The sequence below is a fragment of the Crocodylus siamensis genome, chromosome 3 (genome assembly GCF_052110815.1).
Source record: "Crocodylus siamensis isolate JL-2025a chromosome 3, ASM5211081v1, whole genome shotgun sequence".
Taxonomy (NCBI): Eukaryota; Metazoa; Chordata; order Crocodylia; family Crocodylidae; genus Crocodylus; species Crocodylus siamensis.
In genome coordinates, this window is record NC_143397.1 from 49,554,117 (window position 1) to 49,572,242 (window position 18,126).

The window sequence follows — 18,126 nt, forward strand, 5'->3', positions numbered from 1 at the left end:
CTGCCATCCCCCTGCACAGGCAGCACATGCAAGCACCTGGTACAACGCTGGTTGCAACCAGGTGGCCTGTTGCTGCTACTGCTGCTGCTGCTTGGCCCACCCTGGGCAGGGCTGTAGTCCTGGACAGAACCCAGACCCTGGAGCTGCCCCTTCCAGACACGGATCCCTATCGGCAGCTGGGTGGGCAGGAGTGGGAGAGGGACCCCTGCTCAGGCAGAGGTCTGACCCACCCCCCAGCATACCCCTCCAGACACACACATATACAATGTGAGCAGCCCACACTCACAGCAGTGCTTTCCCCCTGCCCTGCCCTGCCCCATGTGATCCCTGGCCAATATGGGGTTTTTGCTTCCATTTCCACCAAGTAGCAAGGATGCTGTGACAGCCTAGGAAATCCAGCACTGTCCTTGCCAAACTGGGATGTATGGTCGCCCTGGTATTGCCCCTATTACTTATTGGTAAGTGAGGCACAAAATGACTCAACCAATGTCACTCTAAATCAATGGTAAAACTGAGACTACATTTAGGAATCCTGACATCCGGGCCGAGGCTGCAACCATGAGAAAGCATACATTATGTATAAGCATGTATATATTATACTTATTATGTATTAGCACACATCAAATTAAACTCTGTTCCTGAAATCAGTTCACCATGGCCGGTTCCTTTCACTAATGTTGAAAAGAACTCAAGTCAATGATGGGCTTTGTACAAAGGTCGAAGATCTGTTTGGGTGGAACTGTCTGCAAGACCAGGGCTATTAGCAATAGTCTGTAACGAAATATTTAGCATTCAGGAGCCAGCATAAATAATCTAAAGATGTGGCCAATGTGATACAGCCAGCCAAGCATATTTTAATATAAGAAAAAACAATATTATTCTCAGGACACCCATGAAAAGCAATTCAAGCAAGACTGTTGTTTCAGTTCTACTCTGCAAAAACCTGTATCATTTAAGTAAACCTAAGAATGCAATTACTTCAGTGGATATTTTTTCAATTAGTTTTTGGGTAGTGTCCTATTATTTATCCACACTTTTCCTTTTTGTCTGTTTATTTCCTATCCTCAGCCTCATGAATTCAAAAGCAAGCAAAAGCAAAAGAAATTTTCAGGCAGATCCATGTATCTGCTTAGCCGAAGGCTATTTTTAGTAGCACATGCACGGTGCTAGAACTCTCAACCCAGTCCTTCATAAAATGCAGCTTCTTCATCATTTGATTTCCATGGCAGCATCAGGAAAATAGCTCAGTGCTGTGGTTGGGCATGTGTGAATAAACATGTTCCATTTATTGGATGACATATAACAATAGCTGCTCTGAGCCTTTTGGACAGGGTAGGATATAAATCTAATAAACAAAACATGGCATACAGCACATTTTTTCTATGATACAACATTATAAAGACTATGTACAAGTGGACAGTAAATTAAACTGAAAGGCAATACATTTAAAGATGAAATAAGGATGAGTTTTTCTTCCCACATGATGCATGACTTAAGGGCACAAGATATGAATAGGACCAAAAATTAGCAGGCATTAAAAGACTGAGAATTTAGATAGATAATGAGAGCATTTATAGTTATAATGGTAAAGGAACAAGAGTTTTTGGAAGGAATATAAAATCTCATAAAACCTCAGGGCATACCCTGAAAATATGTTACTTCAAAATAGCTTGCTTCAGAGTTACTTCATCTTGGGCAGGTGGTACAGACTTTGTCTGACACATTACTGGACTTGATGGACCACTAGACTTTTTCTGGTATGATAATTCCTAGGTTCAAATAACAGCTTGAAATAATCCTGAAGTATTTGGAGCTCTTATTGTGTCATACACCTTATACTAGGTCATAGATATAGAATTACCTACAAAGAAAAGCTGGAAAATAAGCTTCCTAGGTTTAGGTGTTTATGGTGTACGGTAAATCTTTCTTCAAGTGTGATTCTTGTCACATCCTTATCTCTGGAGATTTGGCCAGATTTTGCTTCCCATTCCCTTCAACTTTATGCCTCCCTGAATTTTCTTCCGCTTTTTTTTTGAAAGATAATCACCTTTCTGGATAATTTTTCAATAATTTTTCATTGTCTTTCCTCCATTACTTCCCTTTCCTGGACATAGGAAGCAGCAGGGATATATCTGCATTTACAAATTAGGCAATTGTTCACACAGATAAGTGGGCAGTACAGCGGGTATATTTTTAAAATTTCTGCTATTCCACCCTGCTCTTAAAATCTGGCATCTTCATCTAATGAGTGGGGTATTTTATTTAAGCAGAGTACAAAAGTATAATGCAGAAGGGCAAAGGTGGGCTGGAAAGTGACATTTGTGACAGCTCAAAACCCAGAAGAGAAAATAGGAGCTCATAAACACCAGACTGAAGTGGCAAGAATAGTAATCTCAGCTGTCAATCTCATCTAAGCTGTCCCATTTCATAAAAGAGCAAGAAAAAATGTGAAATTGAAAAACTACAAATCTACAAGTCTATCTCCTTTTGTGCTAAATAACCATTTGCAACTGATATTTTGATCATGTCTATTTCACAAACCTATAATAGACTAGACTTCCAGTCATTTTTTTTTAAAAAAAGGGCAATATTGATTGATGGATAAACAAGCCTCTACTTCTTTTCAAAATTAACATATAATTGACATGGAGAAACAAGCAATTGAAATCAAAATCACAGAAATGTGAATTTCTCTACTGCCGTGACCTTTCAATTTAACTGTATAGACACTCTAAACAAGAAAAGACAGGAAATTGAGTTCTCTTCCTTTTACTCTTCATTTAATTTTGTGTAGAATGGATAAGGTAACAACCAACCATTTCGTTATTTAAAAACAGACTCATAGATTTGGTTAGAATGAACAGTTAACTTATAGATTGAACCCTGAGAAATTGATGGCTGCTTAAGACTCGAGATAAAAGTAACTGCTTACACTATTTCAACACACTCTCAAAAATCCCAATGCTGTGGAGTGCTGAGTAACTCCTGAGAAATGCTGAGAGTTTTGAACATGAATGGATGATGGCTGAGAAAGTCCAGTAGGGCACTCAGTACCTTGGGATGGCCAGTTCCCTGTTTCACTTTGTTTTCATTCACGTGAGAAATAGTAAAGTTGAGGGCAAAGTATTGCTTGTTTTCTTACCTCCCACTTTGGAATTATATGCTACTCCAACTCCACACTTCTTGTTATTGGCTTGCATGGCAATTTCTCCTGCACATCGTGTCCCATGCCTGAATGAAATAAATTTTTTAAAAGACTTTAAAATTGAACCGTAACTAAATGCATTTGCTTAAGCTACAGAGTTTCACCACTTACATGGTTGACTTGGTAGAGGCTTTTCTCCACCTAGATCTAAGACAGCTTTTTGAATATTAAATAGCTTTGGAATAGGTCTATTTGAAAAAAAAATGGCATATTTATCCTCTGATTTTGATCCACTCAATTTTCAATGGATTATTAGGCAGAGATAATATGGGCCTAACAATCTGCAATGATGTTCCTTAGATTCCCAGTAGCTTCAGTAGCTTTGGCCAGGCCCTAACTGTTGTTAAAATGTCTACCATGAGATATAACATGGCTGCTGAAGCAGATTACAAGAGCAAGGAAAATTTGGAAAACTAAGATGATAATCCTTAAAAATAACTAAAAAAAAACTAGTTTTAAACAAATATTTGGATAGTCTTTTAAAAATGCTTGAATTTATTTTGATACTAAACTAGGTAGCATTTAAAATAATCAAATACCCTCAACAAGGCTAAATTATGCCTTCAGTGAGGTATTTTGTATTCAAATTCTTTTGTCACAAAATAATCCTACCCCTCAGTAGATAAAAACAACTTACTTGTAAGAGATTTTACTTTATTTAATACTACTGCTTGGTACACAGTATGGTGTTTGGATGCTTGTGGGCTGAATTCCATGTATATATTAATAAAGATTGGAGCTAATGAAGGTAGATTTCAGAGATAATGCCATTAGTATCAGAGAACAGTGGCCACCCACAGATAGCTAAATGCTGTAATAAAGTAGAGATATTCATTTTTTAAAAATCATGGGACATTTATCCTTTGAGTGATGACTTTATTTCCTTTGCAGCTATTGATTCATGATTTGGGTAGTGCCTAATAGACAAAAGGGAACCAGTGTCAGTTCCTCCTTGTATCTTTTTTAGCAGTGGCATTTTAATTGGTTGAGGGAATCGACTCATTCATTCTGTGCTACAGCTGTTAGAAGGAGGTTCTCTTCTATGTGGACAAAACCCAACATGAAAGAACCTAACTTCAGTAGAACACCCATGGTGTTGTATGACCAAAGAAGAGGTCATGAGACAAGGCTCCTCACTTGTTTCTTGCCACAAAATGCTATAAAATGCCCCTGAAGAAACTGCCCACAGGTAGGGAAGGAGCCTGCTGGATCCCTGTAACAGAATATTCAGTGGACATATTCCTCTGACACCAAACTTTACTGCCAATAGGTGGCTCTTCATTGTCCCTAATGCTTAACCAGGATTAAAAGCCTAACTGCAGCCATGAGGTACTTAGTCAGATGGTGTGCCCTATAATACAGGAGCACTTACCCCAAAGGGTTTTTTTTCCTTTGAAGTCTGTAGAAGTGCTATTAGTATTTTACACACACAAATATAGGAAGAAGAAGGTTTCAGAATGTAATAATTCTTACATAGTGATATCTTTTATTAGACCAACTAAATAGTTGGAAAATTGTTCTTTGCAAGCTTTCAGGCACAAACACCCTTCTCCAGGCATAGGGATGACTCCCCTATGCCTGAAGAAGGGTGTTTGCACTCAAAAGCTTGCAAAGAACAATTTTTCCAACTATTTAGTTAGTCTAATAAAAGGTGTCACATTTACCCAAAGAACCTTGTCTGCCTATGTCCTTAGACTAACACGGGTACACCCAACAACCCCGATACATACTGTGTGTGATTTATCAAATGTAATAATTAAACTAAAAAAGCTCATACTTATTTGGAAATTTAATCAATTTCCATATAGAATTTACATCAAAATAGTATCATTTTTTCCCTTTAGCACATACAGTAATCCTTTTGGGCACAGAGCCTTTTCAGGGTAAATGGCAAAAAGCTCTGCCTTTGTCTGTTCTAAAGCAAAGGATACTAATTTACTGCTTTTTCTTTCCATAACATGAAAGACTACTTACTTGTTTTCATTTGTTGGATCATATCTAGGAAAGGGATCATGATCATTGTCATTGAAATCGTAACTTGCCTGTGGATCCTAAATTTAAAAAACAGATATTGTAGTTACCAAAAGAAAAAAAGATCCTCTAAAACAAATGTATAATATGATGCTTAGTCTTTATTTAATATTCTAGAATAGATATTGATTACTCTGCACTTGGAAACTGTTATTTTGAAACTACTAAACCTTTGGCAGCTTTGGCTGTTGGAAGGTTTGTACTGGGATGCCTGTTGAGGGTAAGGAATGGAGGAGTTGGGTTATTTGGCTGAAGGGCACGGGATTATCAGATAATTTAACAAAAATTCACTGATTCTGCAAAATTAAAGCTAGGCAGAATGTTTTTCACTAAAAGGTTTTTCCATTGAAAAGTGGAAAAGCTCTTTTCAAACAAGTTTTTTCATGAAGCATTGTGGTTTATTTTGTCTAAAATATGCTTTTTGGTAAAATAAGAATGATAGGCATTTCAATAACATATTTCTGAATCCAATATATTATTTTAAAAAATCATGACATAAGAAAGGTACATCTTAGAAGTGTTTGAAAATTGATTTTTTTTCATATAACCAATTTTTAGACAGCTCAGCTAATAACACCACTGAACAGTAAGTGAATTATCTCCATTTTACAGATGGGAAGACTGAGGCACAGATTAAGTGGCTTGCACAAGGCTACAAAACAGTAGTCAGTACTATGACTGTAACAGACCTCAGGAGCTTCCACTTTCCCATCCTGTCTTCAAGTGATTTTCCATCACAGCTTTTAATATATTTCTTTGCTGTTTTAATTTTCTGGGGCACAGACAGTTTTTTTTTTTCAAATGTGTCTTGAAATGGAGTTCTTATCTGCATCTATTTATTTATATGTGTTTTTGTGTGAGGTAAAAACTAAATTATTAAAATCTAATAGCTATTAACAGATATAAAATTCACAAATAGCTAAAAGGTTTTTAATAGTTCAGCATTAAACTATTATGTCTAAATATGCCTAGGTACTAATATACACTGAGTAGCTCAGTATTATTCAACTCCCAGTGAGAAAGCCCAGGCTCTGCATTATGCTTGAGGCAAGTGTTTCAGGCTCTGTCATGTCGGAGCAGCCTTTCTGATCATGCAGCAAACTAGACTAGAATGTTTTTATATAAAGGTCTGCAAGTAATTTGCTGACTTCGCAGCACTCTAATGAACAAACTTACATAGTTAGCATAGATGTCAGTGTGATTCCACTCCAAGCCATCATCCAGGACAGTTATAACAACACCTTTGCCTGTAATCCCTTTTTGCCATACAGGTATAACATGGAGATCTAGCTTAGGCAGAGAGGGAGTAATCCTTGTATCTTGCTACAAAAAAAAAAAGCAAAAAAAAAGCATAAATTCATACAAGAGATGTCCAAAGTTTCCAGGCCAAATTGCTAAGAACCTTTAATCAACATTGTTATGTCTGTCCTGAATTCACAAATTTTTACCCAGGTTTTTCACAAGGATGAACTTGTTCAAACAACTTCTTTTCCCTAGCCAGCCTTCCTGTTTCATCCACAAGAAGACTTATTACTCTTCCTCAAGATATCTCAGGTAAGAAGACTGTATTTTAGCAAGACTGGACTGGTTGCACCCTAGGGCACTGAAGAAATGGGATGAGGTAATTTCAGAGCCATTAGCTATCCTATTCAAGGTTGGATGAGGTCCCATATAATTGGAAAAGGACAAATGTAGTGCCCATGTTTAAGAAAGGCAATGAGGAGTTTCCAGGAAATTATAGACCAGTCAGTCTGACCTCAATACCTGGAAAGATCATGGTGCAGGTCCTCAAGAAATCTGCCGGGAAGCACCTAGAGAAGAAGGAACAGCCAACATTCATCAAGAGCAAGTCATGCCTGACCAAACTGATATGTTGCCATAATAAGGTTAGAGGCTTTGTGAAAGTGGGGGGAGCAGTCGATGTGATATACTTTGATTTTAGCAAGTCTTCTGGCACTGTATCCCATGACATTCCTATTAATAAGCAAAGGACAAAAGTACTGTTAGGTGAATACAAAACAGACTGGATCATCATGTTCAACAGGTATTCATCAGTGGCTTATTGTCCAGTTGGGAGGAGGTATCAAGTGGGGTTCTGCAGGGATCTCACCTGAGTCTGGTATTGTTTAACATCTTCATTAATAATTTGGATGATGGGAATTTGGATGATGGGATTGAGTGCATGCTTAAGCAAATTTGCAGATGACACCAAGCTGAGTGGCATTTCAGATACTCTTGAGAGCAGGCTAGGATCACAAATGACCTGGATAGACTAGAGAAATGGTCCACAGTCAATCATATGAGATTCAGCAAGGACAAGTATAAAGTCCTGTATTTGGGATGGAGTAATTGCATGCACAAATACAGACTGGGGAATGACGGGGTAAGCTGCAGGTCCTGTAGTATGGTGGCAGAGAATGGACCATAAGCTGAACATGAACCAACAGTGTGCTCTTGTTGCTAAAAAAAGCCAACAGCATACTGGGTTGTATCAACAGAAGTGTTACTTGCAAATCAAGAGAAGCGATTCTTCCATTCTTTTTGGTACTGATGAGGCCTTACAAGGAGTACTGCATCCAGTTTTGGGCCCCATACTTCAAGAAGAAAATGGTCAGATTGGCAAGAGTCTAAAGCAGAGCAACAAAAATGATCAGGGACCTGGGAAGCATTATTTATGAGGAAAGGCTAAAAGAACTAGGGTTTTTCAGGCGTGAGAAGAGAAGACTGAGTGGGTGGGGAGGGAATTTGATAACTGTCTTTAAATATCTGAAGAGCAATTATAGAGCTCTTCAGGGAGGCAATCCTTCAGTATGCATGCCAGAATGTGGCATGAGAAACATTTTACTCAGCATGTCACAGCCAGCCTAGGCTCTGGGCAGCCCCCCTACCACTGCAGTAGGTGAAAGGGAGGCTGCAAGCAGATGCACTGGCGTGCATGGAGCCCTGGCCCAGCTTGTTGCTGGTGGTGGGTGCATGCATGACTATGGGTTGACAGTGGGGAAGGGGCTGGGGCCGCACTGCCACAACAAAGATCAGGCCCCTCACAGCTCCCCTGCCATCAGCCTCTGGCATGCCAACATCTTACAAGTCAAGGTTGTGGGGCTTTTTTGGCACTCTGCCCAAAAACATTGACAACCCTGGTTATAGAGGAAAGAGATGGGTTTTTCTATGTGGCTGTAGGGGACAGGACTAGTAGCAAAAGCCTCAAGCTGCAGCAGAGGACATTTAGGTTGAAGATTAGAAGGAATTTTTCTGACAATGAGGGTGGTCAAGCCATAGGACAGTCTACCGAGAGAAACTGTGGAATGTCCATCCTTAGATATTTTCAAGAGCAGGTTAGACAGACACTTGGCTGGGATTGTGATTCAGGGATGATCCTGCCTTGAGAAGGGGGCTGGACTAGGTGACATTGTGGGGTCCCTTCCAGCCCTACTTTCCTAAGATCTTATGTTTAGTATGTCTGTGGCTGGGTTGGAGTATGATCTGCTGGTTTTGGAAATCCTCTTCCATACATTAGAATCAAAATAGAGTATCTTTAATTCTTATCCAAATCAGTAGAAATAGAAAAAACTCAAGACCTTGTTGGACTGAAGCTTTATTCTCTGCTGGAATATGCAGGATTCTAATGCTGTTTTTTCAAATGGTGCCTCTTCCTTTGATGTCCAGATTAGCTATTGGAAAACAATTAATAGCTAAAGCAATTTAGTAGTAGACTAGATATGAAGGACTGTACTGAATCACAATGTGTGGTTTATTACTTTCACTATTATTCCACTGAAACAATACACTTGGAAATGTGACTTATTTCCTCAACTCTTTGAAAGGCTGGTCTTCAAAAATTAAATTTGAAATGGATCATTTTTCTTTAAATGGTAAGTCTCTATATTTTTAATATATAAAAGCTTTATTAAGATTACCATTAAATCCCAGGCATAGATATAGTCAATGTTTTCTTTGCATCTCTCAGCATCTTAATGTATTGTCATTTTTTTGACACCTTTGCATCCAAAAGAATACTGAACAGAATGTAAGACCCAGGCAATGCAGTATATTATGGGAGCAAGACAGCTTGTATTTTAAAGCTTGATTTTCTGATTGCTGCAGTTCAGAGAATTACTTTTAGGTCACAGATATCTTCTATAGCACTCATCAAATAACTGTTGTTCCGATGATGCTTGAGTATAACTTGAGGCAAGAGTACAAGGGGGGCTCTATTTTGTCATCAAAGCAGCAAACAATTGCTACATTAGAAGAACCTGGAAGTATTTTGGCAGAAAATTCTTCTTATTTAAAGAGTTCTTTTAATCTGAGGATTTCAAAATGCTTTGTAAAGTAGTGGAAATATCATCATCTGTATTTTACATATAGAGAAAATGAAGTGCAAAGACATGAAATGACTTTCTCAGCAAAGAATTAGTGCCTGAGCTTAGAAGGCAAACTAGGTTTCCTGGACTGCAGTCCATTGCATTTTCCATAAGAGCAAATTGTCTTTCTATACATGTATGTGGGTGCGTGCACCCACATGTGCACTTGCATGCATTTGTGGCCAAGTGTGTGTGTACTCCCCACTGGAAATTAGTCTAAAAAGTAAGTAGAGTAATGTCTAGGATCTAGCTTCCTAGAAATTTAAGATTCTTAATATTTTCCATTGCCTTATTAGATGGGAGTTTTTAGGAATCTCTACTGGAATAATTTTCCTAGTATAACTTAAAATTAAAGTCTCTGCACTTGAACAAGAGAAGGAAAGGGCCAAAGAGACTGCAGGTCAGAGTTCAGGTTACTCTGTGACCTGCAATGTGGACAAATGCAAGTACTCAAATCATTTAGGCCGTGTTAGTATTTGGAGATGTCTGTTACCTGAGAATCCGCTCTTCCAGCTATCCCCTCCTCTGGGTGTACACAATACTGCCTGAAGAGACGGGCATGAGTAGATACATTGTGCATTCAAGGTGAATTTAGCTCAGTATCACAGGAAGCTTGTAGAAGGCAGGCAGCCCCCTCAAGGATTTGACCAGATGAGAAACAGAAACAGCATCTTCAACTCCAATCAGTGTCAGCAGAAGCTGAAGGAGCTCAACACCTTACATAGATAAAGCTTTATTCTCTGCTGGAATATGCAGTATTTCAACAAAGAAATATGCCTCTGGTCACAGGGTACAACTGGAGATGTCTATGTTATATGTAAAGAGGAAAATGCTTATGTTATTGTTAACATGGCTCTTAACTGTTTAAAAGCCTTGCAATGTTCCCATAATTTCAATCACCAGAAATTCGAACTGGCTTTCATAGTCTTTGCATGCATTGTGGTTAAAAAATACAGAATGTTGCTCAGGGATATCAAGTGCTGAGGTCTGTAGTTTCCATAGGCTACGCTAATGAAAGTGGCTGCAACCTGCTCCCTCCTGTGCAACCTCTCAGACATCAGTGAAATAACACAGCTGATCAATAAAACTCACATTCCTCACCCACTATTATTACTTAAAAATAAACTCTTACCAGGTACCACTGCTGATTCCACATAGGATCATTGAAAAGATTTTCTGCAGAGTCTCTCTGGGCTGCACGCTTAGTTCTCTTTTTTTCGTATTGCTGCTCTGCCCATGACACCTACAAGTATTTTTTTAAATCAAAACCAGCAAGTAAGCCTCCAGAGGTTAATTGGCTTTGAGCGTTTCATTGTAAGACAAATTCTATCAAATGAAAAAAGTGGAGGGCTCTTTCCAGAGATGTGCATTATCTGCATTAGAGCAGAATGCACCTTAAAGAGGAGGTTTTGGTGAAAACATGATACTATAAAATCATTTAGAGTATATTTAAAGTGAAAGTCTTTTATCTGTGAATGCCACATAATGAACATTTTTGTGATGAAAGTATATTGCAGTAAGAAGATTGTCTAATCTGAGGGGGTGACTCAAACTAGCAAAAATACCATTTGCTTCTCTCACCGGCCTGTAATTTAATCTCTCTCTGTGTGTACAGTGAATTTTCAGTGAGGGAAAAAAGCCACTTGTGCCATAGTCACAGGGATATTGTTACTCACAATCTGTCTGTCCCTCAACGCCCCATTCCAAATGGCACCTATGGTCACATTCCACTCTAAGGTAACAACAATCAGAAAGCTGTGAAAAATAGGTCAGATTCAACACTAGTGAGGCTCTGTTAAAGGCAGTAGAAGTTATACCAGAATTAATGCAGTCTGCTAGGTTTGTGTATCTGTCTACATATTTAATGGCATGCCTGTTACAGATATGTCTACCTATGTTTCATTTCTTTGGCAGTGTTTTTTCTGCTTTAGCTACTTACTCAAGACAATGCAGCTGTGATTATACCAGATTTTGAAACCCTAAATCTTAGTGATACTTTACAAGTAGTCCTATTTATTTCATTGGGTTTGCTCATGGGAGTAAGCTGATACTCAGCATGAGTAGGGGTGTCAACCTTGTCCATAACTTGCATCCAATACAATACAATACAATACAATACAATACAATACAATACAGACAAGCTTTTGGCCCCAATTTCCAGCTGGGTAAAGCAAAAATTTTCAAGTTTTAAGCTCCAGATGCTTTTGGATTCTAAATCCTTGTTCTAATCTCCTGAGTTGTTTTGTGATCATTATTTGTTTCTCTGTGTCATAATCCCAGATCTTTATGCATCTGTTACAGAATGGAGTCAGTCACAACTGGGACTAAAAAAATGACTAATACCATTGTGGAAAGTTAATGGAAACTCCACATAAGAAAACAGCATGTGAATGTTGAGGTCACTACAAATGTGTCATTTGAAAGCAATCTACATAAAATTGCTTTTCCTTGTTTGTATAAATTCAGTGGTAGAAAAATACTGCTGACTGATAGCCAGGGATACTGTAGATCTCCTTTCATCCACACAACGGGGTCAGCATGGATAGTATTAGAGCAAGAAATAACCTAAAAATGTCTTAGGTACTATTGGCACCATTTATATGCAAGGGTTATTATTTCTTGCCCAGGCCCAGTCAATGCTTGGCCTCTCTGTCAGTCAGCACTAATTAAAAAGTGGCATCAGCTGTGCTCATCATTTCTGTGTGTGAACAACTGTCCTCTGGGACGAGAGCTGAGACCACTGAACACACAGACCAGTGAAACAAGCCAAATGTTTGTCACTCTGTAGTTGGTCTCGATTCAAACTGTCAATCTATTATAGAGGCTCAGTGCTCTGTATCAGCCCACTGGGACCCAACCATTCATTGATATAGGAGATAATTAAAATTATCCCTTTAATTTCATATAATGCTATTGGTAGAGAGTGGATTACAAAACTGGTTCTAATGTTTTAAAAACTGACATTAAAAACCATTAATTTAATACATTAAAAAAAACCAAACACATTATACTGGTACATTTTACAGCAAACAATGGGCCAGATCCTTAGCTGCTGCAAAGCAGCATAGATCCAGGACTTGTCATATTGCATTTAGATAAACCAGATTAATAGTCTAAATACCCTGGGCCAAATTTTGCCCTCACGTGCACTCATACAAATCTATTAAAAATCATACAATTGTACAAGCATAGCTAAAATCAAGATTCTATCCATTGCCTTTTTCAAAATTAAATTTTTAAACCTTTTTGCTACTGAATTAATATAGATTTTTAGAGCAGAGGTTAATGTATAATTGCATAGCCTTACAATATTGCTTTGTGCTCATATGCTTATATAATTAGATCTCAAATATAGCTTATTTAAATACTAGAGGGGGAATAAGAGGCAAATTAGAGATGACTTGGGAATGTCACTTGCAGCATCATTCTGTATGTAAGTAAATAAATGTACAATAATGGTCATTAATATCCGTAATGGAAATTCCCCATTATCTGTGCCTTAATATAGACATATACTATACATAACAATAGCAATATTTTCCTGCAATAGTGGATACATTACATAGAATTAGCCCAAACAGAAGAGGAACTGAACCATAACTCAAGCTCAGTGTTATAGGAGAGCTGAAAATTTGAAAACAGTCCCTTTGTTTACAGCAGCTAAATCAAAATCTTGGATAAGAACAGCTGCAATTTACTGTGTTCACATTGTGCAGAGTGAACCTGTTACCTTCATTAAAGGAAATAGTTACAGTAAACTAGATAGAGAAGAGGGTTTCTAAAACAAACAAACAGAACACCACCTCGCCTATTTTGCTCGTCTCTATCAATCTTCTCATACTGAAAATTTCCTTCTAATCTATATCCATGCCCTAAATCTTAATCTCTCAGTAGCAGATGATCACTTAAATATTTTTTTTCTCAAACAGCTATTCTTTTGTTCACAAGTGGATTTCTAAATATTATGCCTGTCTTAAATTTAGAATATTGCTGGTTTACTAGATACTAGCTTAATTTTTAATTAAATTTATTAGAAATAACTTTTAAGCAAGGCTATTCATATGCTGCTGAATTACTGAAAATCTATGAAGTGATACAGTATGTTTAAAAAGCAGATACCACCTTTATCTTCAACAAAACTAAGTAAGTGGGATCTGTATCAATATTGTCTGTTTCTCCTGATTAGTTAGGACCCAGGGCTGCATTTGACTTCAGTGGGAGCTTGTGAGGAGCCAAAGACTGCAATACCGGGTCCTGTAATAAGGTCTGTGAAATGAGAAATGTTGGCTAGAATGCTAGTCACTGAAGCAGCATACTGCAGCAGAATCCCAGCACATTTTTCTAACATTTGTGTAATATTGAAGCACTTTAAACTTAGCCTTGACTTCAGAAAGGGTCTGATTAAAACCAATTCATATAATTGAGGAGGCCCTTATTTACTTCACTGGATTTGGAATCCTGCCCTAAAATTCTTTGCATGTACGGTCCCCTGCCACACACAAATACCTCCATTCAGAATTATTGCAGTGTTGGAATTATTATAAAAAAAATCAACATGTAGAAGAAATTCTTGTTAGCTTAGAGCCAGATCCTGCCAGTCAATGGCAGAATTCATTCATTGAACAAGGTTTTATTCAACATGATTAGGGGCTTACAAAATGTGTTAAGTATGCCTGTAACCCTATGAGGAATCTGAACAGATAACATGGACAGTGTAAATGAAAGAGAGTAAATGCAAAACTTACCCGCTCATCATCAGAAAGCCTCTTAGAGATACGAACAGCACTTCTTCGAGACCTTCTTGGATGGCTTTTATGTCTGAATAAGTAGTGATTTTTGAGTGATCCAATCTATAATACAGATGAGTATTTTAAATATTGAAATATATCTCAACACAAACAAACGCCAGAAAGCATACATGAAGACTGAAAATTTGAATGTGCTTATTCCTTCAGAATTTTAATTCAGGATCAAATATTCTCTGAGGAGAGCTGATGTTCACTGGAAAAAAACTGTGTACTAATAGGAGGAATGTTGGGAAAACAAGGATGCAATCTAATTCCACTCAACTTCAAATAGTTGCCTTTGATTTACACCAACATACACAAAAGGAAAACCTGATCCTTTAATTGCACAGCTTAAGACTGTAACACATTTAGAGACTAGACTTAATTTCTGACCACAGCACTCAGTATTGCCTCCTTTCTCTGTAGTGCAGAGGGACTGAATAATTGGATCTATTTTCTTTCCATATGCAAATATATAACCAGCCGCATTCATTGCTTTGCACAGACAGACTAAACTGATAGGGTTTCACTGGCCTGTTTCAGCTCCACTTACAGCTCTTGGGTGTATATTTTCATATATAGTAATTTACTGCTTCGATTCAGACTTTAGAGGGATGACAAAAACCAGCAGACTCTCCCTATGCCAGAGGAAGGGTGCCTATGCCTGAAAGCTTGCAAAGAACAATTTTTCCAACTATCTAGTTGGTCTAATAAAAGATAATACATTTACCCAAATAACCTTGTCTGAGAGAAAGAAACGGTTTTGAACATGTTGGCTAACTGTTTCCATTTAGATGGTGCGTTCCTCCCCTACACACTTGCTGCTGCTGACAGGAAAGTCTGTGGAAATGATGCCATTGAGGCTGAGGGTAGCAAGATCAGGTCATAAGCAAAGATCTGTCTAGCTATACAATGCGCGCACGTGTGTGTGTGTGTGTGTGTGTGTGTGTGTGTGTGTGTGTGTGTGTAGGTATAGATGTATGTATATATAGATATGTAGGTATGTGTGTAGGTATATGTGTGTGTGTGTGTATGCATATATGTATACACACACAAATTAAATGTATGTGTGCCTGTGTGTCTGGTTTATACACCAGTGGCTCTTAATCTTGTTAGACTCAAGGCACCCTTGGAAAATGCCAGTTCTTAGCTTTCACTTTTTTTTTTTCTGGCTATGGAAAAATACTAGAGCAAGTCTTTCCTGGCAAAGGCCTCAGAAAAGCTGCAACAGGTCAAGAGGTCTTTGGCCCCATGGATTCCTCTTGGGCATCTTGGGGTTCGCCTTGCGAAGGGCGCACGGGTGCTTGCCCGCCCGGCGGGACCAACATTGTGTGGTGCCTCCAAGCCCCCTGAGGCAGGCTGCAACAGCCCCTGCTGCACCCACCCCACACAGTTGGGCGTGGGGACTCTCCACTCTGGGCACGGGCAAGCGGGGACCCCAGGCCTGTCATGGGCAGGCCGCCCCCCGCGGGGCGGGGAGCCCCCGCCCGGCTGCCTGGGGAAGGACCCGCCGCGGGGCTATGACGTCAGGGCACATACTCAGCCCTGACAACGTTGACGTCAGGGCACGCCGGTGACTGGCGGGCGGGGCGGGGCAGCGCGGGGCCGGCTGTCGGGGCAGGGAGGGCGGGAGGGGAGCGGGCGCCGGCCCCTGTCCCGCCGCGTCCCGGAGGACGGCGCTGGGCACGAGTTTCCCGCGGCCGCCCCGCGCCCGCGGAAAGTTGCCGGCAGCCCCCGGGCGGGGGGGCGGGCGCCTACCTGCCCCAGCAGCTCGTACTCCAGCTCCTCGGCGATGGCCCGCGCCGCCTCGGGCCCCCCGGGGATCTCGGCCGCCCATTCATTGAGGAACTGCTTGTCGGCGCCGGCCCGCGCGGCCAGGCAGGCGGCGCCCGGCAGCGCCAGCACGAGCAGCAGCGGCAGCAGCGGCGGGGCGATCGCGGCGGGGCGCGGCGGGGCCATGGCGGGGGCTGCGCGGACACACGCGGCTGCGGCGCTGGCTCCGGCTCGGGGCTGAGCGGAGCCTCCAGTGCCGGGCTGGAAAAGGAGCGCCGACACGTCAAAACTACGAAAGCCACCGTGACGTCAGACCTACCTGGCCCCGAGCCGGCTGGTTACTCCCCGGGGAGCGGGGGCTGTGCTAAGGGAAGGGGGGGGGGAGGGAAAGGCGGGGGCAACCAGCCAGTCCCCACCCAGGCGGCTGCCGGGAGCTGGAGCCCTGCGCGCGCCCACAAACCCAGCCCCGGCGGGGACAAGCTGTGGCCAAGTGGATGCCCGCTCCCCCTTGCTCTCATCCCATCTCATCTCCCCTCCGGAGAGCCCAGCCTGCGCCTCCCCCCGCCCCCGCCACAGATCGCTTGCTAGGAGCCAGCAGCCCAGAGGTAAACAAGGCAGCGGGGAGCTCGACCGGGAGAGCCCCAGGCTTCAAACCCGCCAACTTCGTTCGCTTCCCCGCTGCCCCGGCGCACAGCCCGCGCGCACGGCTGCACTGGAGGCAGCGGCGCGGTGCGGGCCAGGCCGGGCGTCCCTGTGCTAGTGCCACATCGTCCCGGGCACCCAGCAGACGCCAGGCACCTGCTGGAAGGCTTTCTCCCTCCCAAGAAGAACTCTTCGCAGCCCGTGGCATCCCAATGAGTTTGCCCGGCGTCCTAGGCATCCGTGGCTGTTCCTTGAGGGTGAGGAGGGGGCATTTCAATCACATAGGAAAAAGCCTGATCTTTAATACACGGCTAATATCTACTAAAGAGGTAAGGGCAGTTCCTAAGAACAGAGTGCAGCCGGAAAGAAAGAAACCCACATCTTCAGGGACTTCAGGGACGTAGGTAGAGTTTACATGACGGGTTTGTATGAGCTGGTTTGGCTGATCCTGCCTCAGGGACCAGCTGGCCTCTGGAGGTACCTCCCAGCCCGACTCCTCTCTGATTATTTGGGGGTTTCTGTTGCTATTTTATTCGGGGTCAGGAAGAGTCCCCCTCGGGCTTAGTTGGGGAAGACACCGAAGACTACAGGATCCCACCTGCCTTCAGCACAGGTTGACTCCACTGCAGCCCAAGGCGGGGCTCACATTTCAGCACCCCCAGGCTGGACAGCGACACATAGCCCCGCACCTCTGCGCGCCGCAGCCCCCGCCGGGTGAATCCCGGCTCCAGGCGGGCTGCTTTGGGTCTTTTCCGGTTTCTTTTCCTTTTCGTTGCATTTTTTTAAAATACTAAAACAGTCCTCGAGCTGGGAGGGAGTGTGTTGGCAGACGCCAGCAAGCGCCTACTCAAGGAGAACATATGGCTGCTATTTGTCTTGCAAACCCTAAAGAGTCATCCTGTGCTAAAAACTGGAAATGAGTAAAGATTTTGTCATCTCATTAGAAACAAAATCTTCCCGGCATGGTTTTATTTTTATTTTTTAAGCTCCCAGCCATCGTTGGGAGGAGCTGTGCTCAAATCAAAGCATCAATAAAAGAGAAAAGCTGGGAGAACAAAACATTTTTCAATTAAGCTAATAAGACAGGACCTACTGTGCAGTAATGCTTGATTAATACACATCATCCCCTGACACCTCCAACGCACCATAGGTATGCATTAATCTGCACCCCTACCCAGCCTGCTTATCTTTAAAATAAAGGTATCTTTAAAGGGACAATTGCTAATTTTTAAAATAATTGAATGGCGATTGTACCATATCAAATACTCCACATGATGCTGCTCCTTTGGTAAATATTGAAAATTGTTGTCTGTAAATTTAATTT

The 18,126-nt window shown here is 41.3% G+C and overlaps 1 protein-coding gene across 1 annotated transcript in view; it reads right to left on the reverse strand.

Annotated features, from left to right (window-relative positions):
* Nucleotides 1-16,414, reverse strand: part of PCSK1 (proprotein convertase subtilisin/kexin type 1) — a 36,426-nt gene extending 20,012 nt beyond the window's left edge. The window contains exons 1-6 of the mRNA XM_090038306.1: nucleotides 16,146-16,414; nucleotides 14,346-14,450; nucleotides 10,733-10,843; nucleotides 6,413-6,559; nucleotides 5,180-5,256; nucleotides 3,143-3,231 (exon numbers count right to left, since the gene is read on the reverse strand). Of these exons, the coding sequence (XP_089894432.1) occupies nucleotides 3,143-3,231; nucleotides 5,180-5,256; nucleotides 6,413-6,559; nucleotides 10,733-10,843; nucleotides 14,346-14,450; nucleotides 16,146-16,346 (730 nt within the window). The 5' untranslated portion in view covers nucleotides 16,347-16,414. The remainder of the gene's footprint in view (nucleotides 1-3,142; nucleotides 3,232-5,179; nucleotides 5,257-6,412; nucleotides 6,560-10,732; nucleotides 10,844-14,345; nucleotides 14,451-16,145) is intronic.
* Nucleotides 16,415-18,126: the final 1,712 nt, after the last annotated feature.